Source organism: Symphalangus syndactylus, chromosome 10 (genome assembly GCF_028878055.3).
Source record: "Symphalangus syndactylus isolate Jambi chromosome 10, NHGRI_mSymSyn1-v2.1_pri, whole genome shotgun sequence".
NCBI lineage: Eukaryota > Metazoa > Chordata > Mammalia > Primates > Hylobatidae > Symphalangus > Symphalangus syndactylus.
In genome coordinates this window covers 37775545-37794307 of record NC_072432.2, presented here as the reverse complement: position 1 = coordinate 37794307, position 18763 = coordinate 37775545, and the positions used below count along the sequence as shown (strand labels likewise).

At 36.1% G+C, this 18763-nt stretch overlaps 1 protein-coding gene across 1 annotated transcript in view; it reads right to left on the bottom strand.

The window, feature by feature from the left end:
- Positions 1–14304, bottom strand: part of EMCN (endomucin) — a 130710-nt gene extending 116406 nt beyond the window's left edge. Inside the window, exon 1 of the mRNA XM_055296910.2 lies at positions 14005–14304. Coding sequence (XP_055152885.2) covers positions 14005–14068 — 64 coding nt within the window. The 5' untranslated portion in view covers positions 14069–14304. The remainder of the gene's footprint in view (positions 1–14004) is intronic.
- Positions 14305–18763: the final 4459 nt, after the last annotated feature.

Sequence of the window (18763 nt, the reverse complement as noted above, 5' to 3'; positions counted from 1 at the left end):
ATTATATTAAACCCAGAGAAAATACACATTCAAATCTTTAGTTATTTTCAAAGGAAATGTTAGTGCAAGATATCAAGCACAATATGTGAATACTAAAGTTTTAACCAGGTATCTAGATATGTTAAATTACAAGAAGATGGGAAAAATAACCATATGCAGATTTTCAAGTAAAATATTCATAACCTGTTCGATAAACCCTGGAAACCCTTTACCTACTCCATGATGTAAAAAAAAAATCAAAGTATGTGTGCAGAGAGAGAGAATTATTTGAGAAGAAGTTGTCTTTGTAGAATATTATCTTTGAATCCCATTCCCACCTCTTCCATCCCCAAGGAGGTCTTGTCTGCTTCCTCAATTCAAACCTACTTTAATATGTGATCCTTATAGTCAGAAGGCATAATGGCCTAGGATCTGAATCATTCTTGGGAAATCTAGAGAATTAAAGATAGCTGATAGCTGCCTAACTGCCTTGATTTAGGACCGGGAGAGTTGTTAACCATGTTGAGAATAAGCCTTGTGGGCGGCAAGCCATCAGGTGCTGAGGCAAGAGACCGAGGGCACGAGCTGTTCCAGTATAATAAAATATATAAAACAACAAAAGTTATACTAGATCTAGATCATAGACATGATTATATATGAATATCATTAATCATTAGTTTGTAGCAATTACTCTTTATTCCAATATTATAATAATCCTCACTCTGTAATCATAACCTAGGGAAAACCAGGCCATACAGAGATAGGAGCTGAAGGTACATAGTGAGAAGTGACCAGAAGACAAGAGTGGGAGCCTTCTGTCAGGCCCGGACAGGGCCACCAGTGGGCTCCTTGGTCTAGCGGTAATGCCAGCGACTGGGAAGATGCCCTTTGCCAAGCGGACCATGGTCTAGTGGTAGAGTCAGTGCCAAGGAAAAACACCCGCTACTTAGCAGACTGGGAAAGGGAGTCTCTCTTTCCCCGGGGGAGTTTGGAGAAGACTCTACTCCTACACCTTTTGTGGAGGGCCTGACTGTTGTCAGGCCTGCCTGCAATTATCCAGAGGCCTAACCATCTCCCTGTGATGCTGTACTTCAGTGGTCACACTCCTAGTCTGCTTTCACGTTCCATCCTGTACAACTGGCTCTGCCTTTTAGATAGCAGTAGCAAAATTAGCGAAAGTACTAAAAGTCTCTGATATGCAGAAATAATGGCATAAGCTCTCTCTCTCTCTCTCTCTCTCTCTCTCTCTCTGCCTTGGTTGCCAGGCAGGGAAGGGCCCCCTGTCCAGTGGACACGTGACCCACGTGACCTTACCTATCATTGGAGATGGCTCATACTCCTTATCCTGCCCCTTTGTCTTGTATCCAATAAATATCAGTGCAGCCTAGCATTTGGGGCCACTACCAGTCTCCATGTCTTGGTGGTAGTGGTCCCCTGGGCCCAGCTCTCTTTTCTTTTATCTCTTTGTCTTGTGTCTTTATTTCTACAATCTCTCGTCTCCACACACGGGGAAAAAAACCCACCGGCCCTGTGGGGCTGGACCCTACAAAACCTGCACTGCTGGATGTTGCCAGGGAAAGAGGTATTGGACTGTTTCCTGTGGGCCAAATAAAAGGGAGAGAGAATGAGAGTGTGGGCTTAGGGTTATCCTGCATTCCATTCCTTAGCTCTGCCTGGAGAACCGGGAATATGAGGAAGCTCTTGGCTAACAAGGATGACCAGTGCTTTGGAAGGGGTAACCAGTGAACTACCAGAATAGGGATCCATCCACATGCAGCAAGGAACTACAGAGAAGAGAGGCTGAAAAGTGCACTTTTGAGGAACCCTTGAAAGTGCACCATTCAGCAGTTGCGCTTTAACTATCTCCCAGACTGTGAGCACAGCTTACGGCGCCACATCAAGTAATGTCTTTCATTCATCCTCTCACTCCTCCCTTACTCTGCTCTCAGTACAGTTGGTCAGAAAGGAGCTTGAGAGGGAACAGGGAAGCAGAAAAATAGAGACCTCTAAAAAAAGCCACTTTGTAGAATCCTACTCCACACTAGCATGACCTACAAGAGAGAAATTTGAATTATAATTTTGGATTATGTATTCTAATTTCTAATTGATACACTCTGAAAATTTAGTTGCCCACAAAACTATCCATTTCTTAAGGGTGAGCAAAAGAGCCATAGGTTTCCAATAGTTTCATCAAAGATGAAAAGTTTATATTCATCAAATCAATATTAAAGAGTTAGTGGGAAACAAAAATAAAATAGAATTTTAATTACATTTTATGATTTGTGGTTTCTATGTTTTTTAAATCAATTTCTAAGTTTTATGCTTTCCTAAGACTATGAAACAAGAGTGGTAATCACTGCTAAGTTAATCATTTATAGTAACATTTTAATAAAAGCAATCATCTTTATGAAAAATGGAAAGATTTGGCACCTAGAATGTGTCTTTAAAATTCCAAGACTGAGGTGGCAAGCCTAATTAATTGTAGAAAAAGGCCCCCAGAACCCTATCTTTTCGATATCCATTGAGTCACCACAAACGTGATGACAGCTTTGCAAATCATATGCCTGTATGCCTGATGCTTAGACAAAACCCTACAGCTTCTATGAAATAGGTGATGAGATTAACCCAAATGCCCATGGGTCATGCAGAGAGGTAAAAGAGGATAAGGTAGGGTTTAAATGCATATATGTTTATAGAAAAAAGGGGCATTTCTCAATTTAAAGGGGTACTTATTACTCAGATCTAACTGAATAACATCATGAGGGGATATGAAGTCCGATTTGTCAAAAAAAAAACCCTGAAAATACAAATTTATTTCTTTTATTGTTGTTATTGTTGTTTTGCAAAATTTCCTTATTTTAAAATATTTGTAAATATTTGTACAGTCATAAAACACACCTGGTATGTTACATGTTTAGTGTGGCCAAACAACACACACATTCAAGTTAGAGGTCAAGGGTTGCTAGCTTCTAAATTCTGGAAGATAGACTGCTAAATTCTTCTTGTAAGTTATTCTAATTCATTAAGTAATGGCAAGCTGATGAACCAGTTGACAAATTTCAGTTGTTGTTTTTTGATACTAGAAATGTGACTACTCTTCTAGCCTAGATTCATAATATCATAGCTTCTGCATTTTTTCATGCTCACAAATGCTAGTAATTTAATCCTCTATATATTCTTAAACTCTTCTTACAGTTAACAGTTCTCTGGGAACGAGAAATATTTGTGTTTGGATTATCTAATGCATCTTGATCCCACTTGAAACTTTGAAGGGAATACCATAGTTGTTTCTCTAATAAAACTATTATTAAATGTGGCTAGATTTCTTGAGTACCCTATAGGATAGGGGCCCGGGATCATTCAAGGTTAATGAAAACATGAGGGACTTTAATAGTAGAAGTGAAAGCAATTGATATGATTTTATAATGATTAGGAAATGAAGGGCGCCTCTTTGCAAGGAGATTGTCAAACGAAGCTGGAATTTAAGCCTGTATGCCTAGTGAGATTTCAGCACTTCAACTAATATTTGTATTAACCAAATCTGTCCTTGGCCAAATTTATCTTAAACTAGTACAAGCAAAAAATAATAATAATAATTTAGATTAAATTTATACCAATATTTTCCCTGAAAGCCCTAGACACTCACACTTTCCTTGAAAGGTAAACACCTTTGCTTACCTTGTGGGTATGGGACAGTGAAAAGAGCACACTGCACATTGAGTGGATGGAGGGAAGAAGGATTGGCAAGGGCTTTAATGGCAAGAAGGAAGAACTCCACTGGGTACTGGCCTTGTAAGAGTGGCTAGAGGGCCTGTGCGGAATACTCTTCCCAAATCCTTAGAGCAATTAATGAGTTTCCGCATCTCCTCTTCCCAGCTTCCGAGCTGTCTTAGACAGCTTTCTTTCTCCCAGCCTCTATCATTTCCTCAATCTCTTTTAACCTCATTTTTATTCTCGATCTTTTTTCCGGATGTTGGTTTCTGTCCCCACCCTCTCTCCAAGTCTTTTTTCCAGCCCCACTCCTAACAAACATCTCCCATTTGCATAAAAATGAGACCACATGGAAAAATGAAAAACATGTTTTTTGTTGATGTGTACTATGAGAAATAACTCTCATGACAGAGAATTGGCCTTTGACATGCAAAGTGGATGCTTTCTAACATCCCTAACTGAAAAATCTCTAAAGGAAGTAAGCATTAGGGAATAGAATAAAACATCCTGCTTCAGAAGGAGCATATCTAGTGATAACAAGATGAAGATGAAGCAAGATAACTTCAGGCAAAATGCATAAGAATTGTTTGTTACACAACAATTATAGAACTGTAGATCTGGAAGAAAGCTTTCATATCACTTGATTAAACCACACTCATTTTATAGACACGCAAATTAAAGCCTTGAGAGGTTACAAATTTTGCCTGCCTCAGTCACACAGCAAGCATGTGGCCCCTGGTAACTAACCCAAGTGCTCTTGGCTCAAAGGTTCAGTGTACCCTTCACCACTACAGTATGCTGGCTTGTCACACCAGTCAGGGCTCAATGGGAAAAATATAAGAAGGTTGTTATATTGCCAAATATATTCTTTTTTTTTTTTTAGGGAAAGTGCCCTTTCTTTTATGTAATATTCTAATGAATAGCATATGTATTATGGGGAAAGGATTCTGTATTTAACAAAGAACAAGGTGGTTTATCTCATGTCAATTGCACAAAGGGCGTTTGGATTATCTACTGATCTAGGAACAACTGAATTCTGCACAAGATTAGGATAAAGTTCATTACTCAACATACTGAATTAAGACTTCAGAGTTGCAAAGGCAAACTATGTAATCAAAGCGCCTTTACAATTGAATTTTCATAATTTTACAGTCTATCCTAGTGGGGATGGGGACTAATCTGATCTAAATGGTTCAGAATTACCTGATGAATTACAGACCACTAATTTTTGTATATGTGAGCAAGTAATAGGAATGACTTGGCACTTGTATTCAGATATTCATGACACTCTGCTATGATTTGAACAGTCACTATAATTCAAAGTTAAGTATTCTCTGCTATTTATACAACAGTAAGATGGTAGGTCAACTTCATAAAGCAAATCAAATAAGTTTAGCCAACCAAAAGAGTATTCCAAAATACACTTACTGCTTCCCCTCTACAGAGGCCAGGGATAAAAATAAATATTGCCCTCAAGTAACTGAAAACAAATCTGGGAATGCCTTGGGTATTTTCACCTCTGCTGACTTTTGAAGAAACAGAATTCTCCAAATTAAAGCAAGGGCTAGCTACTAAATATCACCTATGTGCCCAAAAATAGGTCTTGGGAAACACACACAAAAATAATCACTCAGAAATAGTCCTTGCTTCCTATATAGAGTTAAGTTGTAACAAAACCTAATAATAGATGTTTGAATGATTTTTTCTTCTCCTTTGTATACCTTAAGAATTTTAAACTTTAATTGATATAAAACTTGTACCCAACAAATGAGGCTGTCAAAAAATGAAAAGGAAAGAGAAAAAATAAAAAGTTCATTGATCATATCATTTAATTATTCTAATCCCAATAATGCAATTACTTAATAAATCTTTAAGTGAGTTCACTCTGTGCATTTAGAAAAGGTGAGTCCCACTTTTAAAAATTGGGTTTGCAGAGAGAGATAATTGGAGAATTCTCGTGGTTGTTTAGAGTTGTCACAATGGCTTTGAGCTCATTCATGTAGGAGTAGCCTTTGTATCCTGGGGAGAGTGCCCAAGAACTCAACGTTTATGTTCTCACACTTGCTGAACACCCTAGGAGGGCGATTTCACAGTTCATACCACAAAAAAGTATTTCTTTTCCCACTTCAGTTAAAAATAAATTCAATGTGTGATACAAATGGTTTTCCATGTTTTGTGTGTGTGATTTTTATAACTGAAGCATTATTTCAACACATGGCCATTTGGATGTGAACAGCCACAAAAATTACGTAAAGGTATTATGGCTAAAATAGAAATGATACAATGGCAGTTAAAGGCCCAACTAGTAAGGGAAAGTTCTGAAATTTATGGAATGGTTTCCTATTTCTCTCTTGATTCTGTGAGTTAATGTTAACTTATACAATAATAGCTAATGTTTTAGTAGTAATTTATAATGTGCACAGTATCTAAAATGGATACTCCCATTGTCATGTAACAACAATACCACGTCAATATGTATCTTTCTTCCCATTTTTTACATTCAGAAACTGGGATTAAGAAAGATTTAATGTCTGGGCCGATTTGAACATACTTAGAAGCGAGACTCAAACTTAAGTTTTCACATTAAGACCTTGTTTCCTTCCACTAACGTATTCAACCTCTCAGATTAAGCAACACTCAATTCTTTATGAGAGTAGTAACAATATTTGAGGATGTTGACTATATTTTCGGACTAAAAAGAATTTTTATTAAATACCAACGCAATTTTGCTTATTAATTTGAGTGATTAGTTTACAAATGAAGGTAAATAACATAAATCTGAAAGGTATTTGAGAAAATACACCTGTTTGCATATAATGTATAAAATTGTGCCTGCATATATTGTGATTAAAATATTACTTGGCAGTCATCTTACAACAGTTCTATTGTGAAAAATTTTCAGATGCTCATTTTTCACTTTGTGAGAATTAACATTATAATTGTTTAAATATTTTCTGCTTCTGGATTGGAATCAACTTGGAAATAAAATATTTCATCTACAGTGCAGGATATGAGTTCCAAAACTCAGCAAAACTTTATATAACATTTATCTCATATCAGACACTATTCTGGGTGCTTTCTGCATATTACCTGGTGTGATTCTTCCAATATCCCTATGAGGTAATTCCTTGTAGAGATATTGCAAGAACCACATAAGGCAATCATCTCCATTTTACAGCTGAGGAAGCCAAAAGTTGAGTAACTTGTCCAAGTTTATACAGCTAGTAAGTGGCAGAGCTGGAACTTGAACTCAGACAATTTGTCTCCAGAAGAATTATAAATGTGACACCAAGTGATTAATTCACTGATAGCTATTTCCTCTTTGTTTCTTTCCTTCTTCTCCAAGTCCTATATTAGCTTCACTGACATTTATAGCCAAGTACATGTTTTTTTCAACCAACGTAACGATGACTGATACGCAAATGCCTACAACTCCTTCCAACCCATCCCCTAAGCATTAATTGAATCCAGAATATTAAGAAAACATTATTGCTAAGTAAAAATTCATTTATGGCATTACAGTCTTAGTTGTCAGTTTAGAAGGCTGAAGTTGCTGTGAGGCGCAGTAGTGACTTCTAAATTACTCGAGCGGCAAGTCTTTATCCTTATTCTTTTTCAGAAAACTCAACTTACTGAAGTGTCACTACATCAGAAGGTAGCTGAAGAGCAACAGTCCTTGCTTTGATTTTAAGCCACACCACCCTTGTGTAACTTTATACTATTTCCAAGCATCTGTTTCTTAATCAGTAAGATGGGATAAAGCTGGCCTTGAAATTTGTGATGGAAGTAATGTGTGTAAAGTGCCTGGCACAATAAATGGTAGATGATAGTAGATGTGACAATACTTCTTTAGGTTAACTTGGACCGTTCCCAACTGTGATCTCCATTCTCTAGTCTTTGACACAACTAATACAGGTTTCAGCTAGAGTATGAGTGATTCAACCGATTTAAAAAAACGGTTCACATTTCAGATGAGAAGTACAGAAAGAATAAAATCAATGACATCAACATTTTTTACTACTGTCACAGTATAATTCATTACTACAAACAGGCAAATAATTGCCTTAGAACAGAATCTGTTTAGAATATTGTTAAGTTTATTCAACAAAAGATTGATCAAAGATATTTCATTTTTTTGAAATGAAAAGGAAGAAGAGTAGTACATATTAATTAGAGTGTCAGAGAAACTGAAACTAATATTTACTTAGATATACACTACCATCTAAACTAAAATGTTCTCATCAAGAAAAATAATAAATCTTGGGTTTTCCTAAATAGCAGAGCCTGAAACAAGGGCTTCTGTTCAGATAGTTTATAAAAAAAAAAATAGAAAGAGGAGAAAAGGACTAAAACAATGAAACTGGAGCAGGAATATAAGAGAAAAGCATTTATGTATTCAGTGGCTCCATTCCCTCTTTTGTCAGGAGCTGTCTCATAGAATGCTAATGCTCCTGCACTTCTAGTTCAGGCATCTGATAATGCCAGATTCTGAAACACACTTTTATATCAGAATAGCACCAGAAAGAAAGCAGGATATATGCATTAAAGTGAGGCAAGTGGCTGTCAGTTTACACCTGTGCGTAGCTGGTTGCCATAGCAATAGCTGGAGTAAACATGGCCCGAGAAGATGTGGGGAAAGACACAACCAGGAATCTAATGCTCATACGGTGACTTCTTCTACTTTGGGACTAATTATGATTATCTCTACATATATCATTCTACAGGATATGAAACCTCAAGTTTTAAAAATCTATTTTTCTTATGGTTGCCCCAAATTTGGGAACCATATAGTGCCCTTTCTAGATGTAACTGACACCACTAATGTTTCCCATGGTGTGCAACAGTACAAAAAGGATCTTGTTTGCTAACTGAGAGAGCTTCTTCTATCAGCCAAAAGGTACTATTAGCCTAACCTAACAGACCTATAATAGATAGGAATTCAGTAGCTGGAAAGGATTCAGTACACAGGAATTGAAAGTTACTTAAATTCCTACTCTGAGCTGGGCATGGTGGCTCATGCCTGTAATCCCAGCATTTTGGGAGACCGAGGCAGGTGGATCACCTGAGGTCAGGAGTTCGCAACCAGCCTGGCCAGCATAGTGAAACCCTGTCTCTACTAAAAATAAAAAGATTTAGCCAGGCATGGTGGCGGGTGCCTGTAGTCCCAGCTATTTGGGAGGCTGAGGCAGGAGAATCGCTTGAACCTGGGAGGTGGAAGTTGCAGTGAGCCAATATCACACCATTGCACTCCAGCCTGGGCAACAAGAGCAAAACTCCGTCTCAAAAAAAAAAAAAAAAAAAAAAAAAAAAAAAAAAAAAAAAAAAAATTCCTACTCCGACGTTCAGTATTTAGAAACGTGCATCTCATATTTTTCTTAAAGACAAAAAGGAAGTTGGAAAGTGATTACTAAGAAAAAAAGAATGTGAGTAACTTGAATTAGTTAAAATATTAGTTAAAATATTAGTTAAAATAATTAGTTAAAATATTTAGCTGCCCCTTGGAATGTAACTCCACCAATGAAAAGGAAAGGATGGGCAGTTGTCTAGTAAATTCAAAGCTTTGTGAAACCCTTAAATATTCATTCTTTCTTAGTTTTCTGGATAACTACAATCTTCAAGATAAAATTTCCAGAGAATTTGTTTCTGACAACTGTTATAAATCTTTTGAAAGTAGGAGTTCTAGGATGATCACTTCTACTTTTAGGTGGGGATTATTAAAAATCAGCAGTGAAGAAAGAATGCAAAGAAATAGTTTGCAGACTAAATACTTTTCCATTTGGATTTGTTCTATATTGGTTTAGTCTTCCTACAATAGACTACCCATTTCAGGTAAGAGATACTGGTGTGGATTAAGCTCAACAGAAGTACTTAGCAAAATTATCTACTCTGAAGCAGCTCACGTTACCTATAATGACGCATAAAGATGTATGATTTTTTTTAACTTTCTTCCAACTTCTATTTTTGTAAACTTCACTTCTAAAAAAGCCATTTTGTATTTTTGAGAAGTTGGTTGAGAATAAGGTATCTCCTTGAATACTTTTAACTATAGGAATGTATTACATTGAGTATTTGATACCCAAAAATAAGTAGTGCTGGTTCTGTTTAGATATTCTTCCCCACAGTGGTTATAGTTTGAGAGCTGGCTAACCTTTGATAAGAATCCCTTTCCCTTATATTTGGTGCTCACTTTCATAATTGAAATCAAAATAATCGACTTTTTTCTATATTATGTTCTCTCATTCATACTTGTCCATAACTTTTCCATAAGGACAAGATAGTAAACTGTTAGGTGATTTTCATAGGAAGAAATTAATATATGAAAATAATAAGAAGGCAATTATTTCATTCAATTATCCATTCATTCAGACAACTGTGTCCTTATTATGTGTTCAGAACTGTTGCTGAGCAATCTGTAAGACATATAGCCCTTACTTTCAAGGTGCTTATAATCTTGTAGAGAAATAAGACATTCATACAAACAACTATGACAGAATTGGAAATAAGTGCCTTAGGAGAGTTAGATATATGGGCATCCAGAAGAAGGATAAATTGCTTCTTTATGTTATCAATGTTACAATGGGCAAGATTAAGAGATATTTGAATTCAGGACTAAAGAACATTCACCTCTCAACCTCACCTCTGGCTCTGGGGCATTCCAACTATGCATCAGACACTTTTAATTTACCATTGAACATCTCTACATAAATATCAGGATTACAAAATCACCATGTCCAAAACCAAATATCATTTTTCTCACTAAACCGTCTCATCATATCTTTCCTAATCTCTGCTCCCAAGCCATTTTCCTATTTCTGGTATTAAAAAAGCTCTGTCTCTGCATTTCAGTCACATTCTCCTTCACTGCCAGTCAATGATATGTCAAATCACACACTTTCTACTTCCTTAAAGCTCTTCCTAGACCCTTCTTTTCATTTTATTGACACGCTCTCAGACTTGCAATGACAGTTGACCTAGATTCCTTTTATTTCTCGACTCCAGTAGTCTAATCTACATTCTGCTGACAGATTAATCTTCCCATTTTATAGCCATGATCATATAATTCCCATACTCAAACACATTTACAGACTCAAGCTAATTAACTATATGAGTCAATATTTCTCATCCTGGTATTCAGTATCTCCTGAGGCTATATTTCCAACCTTATTTCTCAGTACTTAACTATTCCCAAATTGTGACCTCTTTATGTTTCTAGACTAGAATATACCAATGTTTCAATGTATCTACTCAATAAATTCCGTTCCTCTAGAACCTCTTGATTTTCAAGCTTCAAAGCTTATAATAATTTCCACTTTTATATGTAGCCGTTTCAGATGTCCTTACATCCAAAACCAGGCTAGTTGTAAATTTTCTACATCATTATTTACCTCTTAAAGCCTACAATATAACCAAATTTATAATAACTTCCCTCATCTTCCTCTCTCCCCCACTTCTACGGTGAGGGTTAAGTTTTATTAAGTTCTATAAACCTACGATATTTTGCATGGAATCTGCTGATAGTGTGTTTAATCTTTCTTTTTCATGAAATTGAATGTTCAATCACTAACAAATGAATTTCTCCAAGCAATTAAATCCTTCTTCATATACCAATAAAGAAAATGGTGTTTGTCCCTGTCTGAGAATACCTACAATATTTTAATATTTCCCAAGTTAAGGTAAATTTCAAAAAGCGAGTGGCACTTGATGAGTAAATGCATATTGTTTCCTTCTTCTTGGAGGAATCTCTCTTCATTAACTTCTCTCAGTCCTGAAAGTCAAAAGCTCATCCATACATCTAGATTTAAAAGCCACTGTGGGGGTCTGTTCAGTTTTAAATACAATTTAGAAAACCTTAAGAAAGAATGGCAGTTCCCTTTCAGAAATCTTCCATACATATTTCAATAGAACAGCTTTCCAAATTGGAGACTGAAAAAATATTATACCACCAACCAAGTAATAAAAAGTAACTCACTGTGATGTAGAAAGATTCCCCTGATTTTCACAAACAGCACAAAAGACTATATTGTATTTATTTAAATCTGAGACTGACAAAAACATCAGAAGAAAAGTAGTCAATTTATCTAAAAGATCATTATTTAGGAATAAATCACTATGCAAAAGAGCATGAATCTGCTTGACAGCTTGTGAATTTAAGGCAGATGAAATGCCTCTCTCTTCGCCCCCAAGAATCAACTTTGCTGATGAAATATGTTAATCATTCCTAAGTTTGAGGAACATGTAAAACTCTGAAATCAATGTGTGTCTGGAACTAGGCGTTAAGGAAAAATAAATGTACTCAGTCAGCTTAGGAAATGCTTTTTTCCCTGTGCCCAATATGCAAAAAAAAAAAAAAAAAAAAAAAAAAAAAAAAAAAAAAAAAACAGGCAGAACCAGGTACAACAAAATCATACATGTAGATGGGAAATTATCTTCCAATATTTTCATGCTCCCCTGAAATGGTCAATTTATACTCTTGAGCTATAGCCTCTTCTCTAAGACAAATGGAGTAGGTTTGGTTTGTTTGTTTGTTTACAAATACTGGCCTTCAGTTAACAAGTAGACTTGTTGGCTGACTTGAAGGAGATAGTTATTATGTAACTATTGTCTCTGCTCAACTGGGAAATTATCCTACAGGGGTTAACAGTTCATTAGAAAGAAGACACTGCTAACAGGTTGAGCTTATTACCAGTGAGCAAGAGGAGGTTTGTATTTTCCCAAAATGACCATAACAGAAAAACCTGCCAGGACATCTCTGGGTTGTCCTTCACCTTCATGTCTTTCTTAAGGCCAGGTATTGCAGGCTACTTCTATTGATGCTATTCCACTTTACTTTCGGAAGGACAAATGATCTATTCAGAGTTTAACAATGCCGGCAAAGTACTGTACTCGTCGATGCTTGCAGACCTGAAGCTGCGAGCAGCCTAAGCCAGACTTTCAGACTTTATACTAATCTCACACATCTAATTGTAAGCAATATTTTCCATGGCATTGAGATTCCTATCAATCTTCCCCAAGCAGACTGAAGTTACTTATAAGCTAGTGCAATGATTTCTGTGGGACCACATAAATGTTCTTTATTTTAAAAAATCAGATTCTAGTAACTCTTCTAAGTTAAATTTTCTGGCCTTGATACCTGCTGCAACTTAACACCAGAAACTCCAAGATGCATGATGAGCAAATGTGCGTGAATTTGAAGTGTTTTTGAATTTGTACTAAATTTACATAGATATTTACATAGAAATGACTGATAAAATGTTGTTCAGGGAGGGATGTACTTATTTTCTTCCGACATCATCACTGTAAATTAGGATTTTGTAGGCAGTAACCTTTTAAATTGAGAATGAGCAAAATAAAATTAGAAATGAATGTTTTGTGTTCTTTTATGGTAGTTTGTTCTTCAATTTTCACACTTACTAAATCTATTTTGTATTAAAATCACATGCTTATTTCTCCCAGTAGTACTTCTACCACTGTGGGCAAGGACATCTTACTTGTTTTTATATTCCTTGCAGTACAGGGTAGGAACCTAATAAATATAGATTAAATTTAACAGTTTATTTTCAATCACTCAGGAAGGGTTAAAAGTCAAATGTAAATCGTTCTCGAAATTGTCCATTAATATACTCAAGGCTTGTGAAGATACAAACCTATTTTTTATCTGAGTTTCTCAACCAGAAGTCAATAGGTAGGATTTCTATGTTTATAAATTCCTGAAATGTTATGCAAAATGTATGTATATGTTTAGATATGTGCATATTTCTTCAGCAAAAGTCTATAGACTGTAATCAAATGAATCTCTCTCTATTCATCCTACCTCAAAATATTAGGACTCACTTCCCTAGGCAGCTTTACTCAACTCCTCAATTTATCAGAGCTGAAAAATAGTTGGGAAAAATACAGGCTAACATCTGCAATATAATGTCTCCGATTACAGCCTTTCACCCACGCATGCCAATCTTATTATTTCTGAGCTATGTCTGAAAAGAATACATTTTTAAGAGAGAGTACATTTTTAACCAGCATTCTATTCCCAGATTTTTATACTCTAAAGAGGCCATTGTATATTTCCAGTACTTTGTGATTTCATCAAACATGCTTTCAGGCTGCTGTACCCGCAAACATTTCCCTTCAGTAGAAACAAATACCGTCTCTCTCAAGCCTTCTCTATGCACTCCAAGTCAACATCCAAACACTCAACTCATCAAAGGAATTGCTGCATCTAAGTGTCAGGGGAAGATCCCTGAAAGTAAACTGAGGCTGAATCACCTACTAGTGATTTCCAATCCGTACCACCAGAGGAATAAGAGACAAAAATACCTGTGCTGTTACTGCTGCAAATACTGGTCAGAAGAAAAAGAATGGTCACTTGAAGCAGTTCCATGGTGCCCGTAGATGGTGTCAATATCTTCTCTCTCCAGAGGCAGGCAGGGACAATTCCCTCCCAGCCTGGCAGGGCCTTATTAGCAAATGGAAAAGGTGTAGTGAATGTGAATAGCCACTGCCCATTCCTACTTATTTTGGGGGCTCTGATAAAGAACGGGAGGAAATACACACACTCCCTTTGGGAGTTCAGCAGAGAGGAGATTTATTGTTTCAGTCCCTTACAGGAACTGTTTTTTTTTTCTCTCTCTTCCTTTGGCAGCCACTTGTGTTTTTGTTACTACGTTATTTTGTTCTTCTTCAACAGAAAGGTCGGGACTGGTTTTGAACAGAAACAGATCCTTCTTGAGAATGGATCATAGCACGGTCTAACTTTTGTTTTGAAAGTGCATTCTGAGGAGGTTATAAAGGGGCCTCATTTAGCAGCTACTCAGTTGGGATAAAGAGGCTTTCACTGCCCGAGGGTTAAATTTTAGAGCAAAATCCATCAGGAATCAACCTAACTTTTCTCTTTCCAACTTGAAAGCCAGATTAGTGAAGGCCACCTTTTGGATATAAGTGAAAAATTGTATTAAATAGATTATGCTCTGCTCTTGAGTAAGCAGAAAGACTTTTAAAGGGTGTACAGAGAAGTTTTTCAGGCTTTTTTAATAGAATTAAGCAAAGATGTGAATGTCTATTGATCACTCCTGGTTTTTACTAAAGAACTTTGATGACGAATAAGGAACAATTACTTATAACACCTCATGAATGCTCTTCTTTAGGGGACAGGATTGGAATGGCAGTGGGTGAAATGCCATCACACATCAGCGAAGCTGGGAGAAGCTGACTCTTTAAGACTGGAATGCCAACCAGGCTGGATAATCTATATAGCAGGGGTCACGCTGATGTCAGTTGTGACTGATTAAAATGTGGTGATAACACTGCCACAGTCTTGGGTATAAGCCCCGTGTGTGCCAATGACTTTATATTTTTCTTCAGCCACAGGCTTCATGTCTCATTTTAGCTGATCAATCTTTTATGTACCTTTACTCATGAGGCTTTACTGGACAACATTGTCAATGAATCGGTGTAGATTCATTTTCCCCATAAAACAAACAAACAAAAACTGTTCAAAAATTATGCCTTTACCTGTTTGCAAGGAGGGCACACAGTTTCACTGCTGCACCATGCTGGAAAATACTTCATACAAAATGAGTTAGACTGAGTCAACTGCTCAAAACACTTAAAAACGTTAGCTTGTTTTATCCAACGTTATACCAGGGGTCAGAAGAGCTAAGTTTCTATTTTGTGCATAAGATTGTATTTTACCCTCTTCTAACTGATTTTCTAAAACAGACTGCCTTTGGCGTTGTTACTTTATTTGGCATATCCTGGAGAATATAAAGATAGGAACATATGTGAACAGATGCCACGTGCACTTTCCAGAAAGAAATTGGGGTGTGGCCATGTGAAATCACAGTTGAACCTTCACATTGCCTCACTTCCTGCTTCTTCCGTACTCAAGTTGTCAGTACTCAGAGTCACCACTGATGCTGGTCACAATAATTTCTTCAGGGATTCGATGGCATTTGGACTTCTCAGCATTGAGTGCTAGCATTTCCATTTAGTACACTAGATACCTATTCTAAGAATGCTTGACAATAGAATATTAAGGCTACTTAAAAGACAAAGGGCCTGTTGATGAAAACCAAAAACTAAGGAACATCTTAAAATGCTAGCCAAAAAAAATTTAGAATATAAGAACAGAAAAGAAAAAAAAAAGGAGAAATAATGAGGGGAGGAGTCAGCCTTGCTTTACTAAATCAGAAGGTATTTTTAAGGTAAAATATTTAATTAAAACAGTAATGATTGCCAGAGGAGACAGACAGATCAGTGGCATAGAATAGAAAGTACAGACACAGAAATATGTATATTTGTTGCTATCTACATAAATATACACACAGATATGTTTACAGATATGTGTTTGCGTATGTATGCTTGTGTGTATATGCATATATATATAGAGAGAGAGAGATTAAATGTAGGTGAGTTTAACATGTAGTAACTGTGACGAATTGTGGGGTTTTTTTGACAATGTGTTAACCATCTAAGAAAATGTTAAAATTAAGTGTCTGTTTTACTTAAAATACCAAATCTTACATGTTAATCTTATATGTTAAAGGTTTAAGTTTAAAAAACAAAGCACGAAATTCTAGGAGAGAATATGGGCTACTATATATAATTGAGGTAAAGAGGACATTTTATGCATGACACTAAAGGCAAAGCACATAAAAGAAAGACTTCATACGTTTGCTTACACAAAAATTAAAAGATTTTTGGCATAACATACCATGAGTTTAAAAGGCAAATAAAAAATTTTGTAACAGTACATGATAATTTATCTTAAAAAATAACTTCTGATCTAAAAAGCAATGACTCTACATCTGAAAAAAGGCAAAAAAATGTCTCGCAAGAAATGGAGGGCCAGTAAAATGCAAAACTGTATTCATCACACCAGAGATCAAAGAAACGAATATCCCAACATCGAAACAACGTAGTTTGCCTTTTATATATAATTAGGTATAGTTTATGACAATACTCATTTTTGATAAATGTTCAGATAAAGTAAATATCTTATTCTTGGGGTGTGACTAGGCAATACACATCAAAACTGTTAAAGAACCACACTCTGAGCTTCCAATTATATGTTTAGGAACTTATTCTAAAAATGAAGATGTTCACTGAAGTCCATGTAATTACAAACATTTGTCAAAACATTAATTATTGAGGAAGAATATTATTCTGCCACAAAATACTAATTAGATAACTTTTCATAGATGTGGAAATGTATTCATGACACTTTGTTGCATGTATATATGCATATATATACATATGCTTATAATGTATATATGTGAATGTACATGTATATGTGTATTATGTATATACATGTAAATGTGTATATATGTATATACATGTATGTGTGTATATGTAAATACACATATACATACATACACATACAGAGCAAGAGAGAGTAAGATACAAAATGTTAACATTGCTTGTCTTCTGAAATGAATTATGGGTAGTTTCTATCACATTTTTAAATTTTCCATAAAAAGATCTTCCAGATTAAACACATATTGTTTTTGCCTCTTAACAACAAAAACACTTCTCTTGACCTGATACGTTTTGTTTAATTTAATATTTTGAGTGTATGTTTATATATATATATTTATTAAACGTTTTGTATTCTAACTTACTGGAATGCTTTCATTATTGGGAAGTGTATAATTTAAAAGCACTTTAATGAAAGAAAGTATGTGAAGAGAACTGAACCACTCTAACCTGAGAGATGAAAAAATGTCTTTGCTCTTTTTTTTGTTGTTGTTGTTGCTGTTTGTTTCTTTTTCACAATTCATCTTCCGAATTGCTTGTAGCTGCTAGGAGGTCATGCAAGAGCAATCTTTTTTTTTTTTTTTTTTTTTTGAGACGGAGTCTTGCTCTGTCGCCCAGGTTGGAGTGCAGTGGCACAATCTCCGCTCACTGCAAGCTCCGTCTCCCGGGTTCACGCCATTCTCCTGCCTCAGCCTCCTGAGTAGCTAGGACTACAGGTGCCTGCCACCACGCCCGGCTAATTTTTTTGTACTTTTAGTAGAGACGGGGTTTCACCGTGTTAGCCAGGACAATCTCGATCTCCTGACCTCGTGATCCGCCCGCTTCGGCCTCCCAAAGTGCTGGGATTACAGGCTTGAGCCACCGCGCCCGGCCAAGAGCAATCTTATAATTCTTTCCAAATGCATATCAAGGCCTGTCATTGACATCTTTGACACTGAAGAAATTGTATAATGAAGATTCCAACACTCATGATTTATGTTAGCTTATGTGGCACTGAAAAGGTTTATTCAGATAGCACCATTAGTAGGGCCCCAAATTAAACTCCCTTTCCATACTTGCCTTCTTCCTCTTAGCCAGCTCATTACCCTGAATAAAATTATCTAAAATGAGAGGAAAGCCAAGAAGTAATTTCATGAACTGGCAAAGAGCATGATCTCAAGTTCAAATCCTGTCTCTGCCTTAGTTTTATGTGACTTACTGAGCTATTTGGCCCCTCTATGCTGAGCTATTTGGCCTCTCCATGCTTAGCTTCCCCACAGAAAAATAGGATAAACATCATGCCAACTTTCTAATGTGGTTTAGAGGATTAAGTGAGATTCCAGAAAGTCTTCTAAAAGTACATATTAAAACAAAACAAAACAAAAGACAGAAAAAAACCTACTAACCTTAAACTTCTAGAATCTTTCAGTTGTTAGGATTTTATATAAACCGTCATATTCTAGAGTGATTAAGAAATGTCCTAAGAAATATTCAAATGATGAGAGTCCCAAAATATTGGTTTGAACTGATTATACAGAATCCCAACTCTTATTATCAGAAATTTGTTCTATGCTCTACTTCAAGGTACTTTAAATATCAAGTGCTTTCTTCAATGGAGATGCAATCAAACAGCTTATTTTTGTTACTTGCCTATTTGAAATGGGAATTGGGTGATCTCCTGAAGATGAGTGGGAACAGAGCTGAAACCAAAGAGATATTTAGAGCCCATGATTGTGGAGATATTAAGTCTCCCTTCCTCAGAGCCAAAATGGATAATGAACATCAACAGTGGGAGGGACCAGCCATTTGGCCAAACTTATGCCAGTAAAATCACTATCTTTCT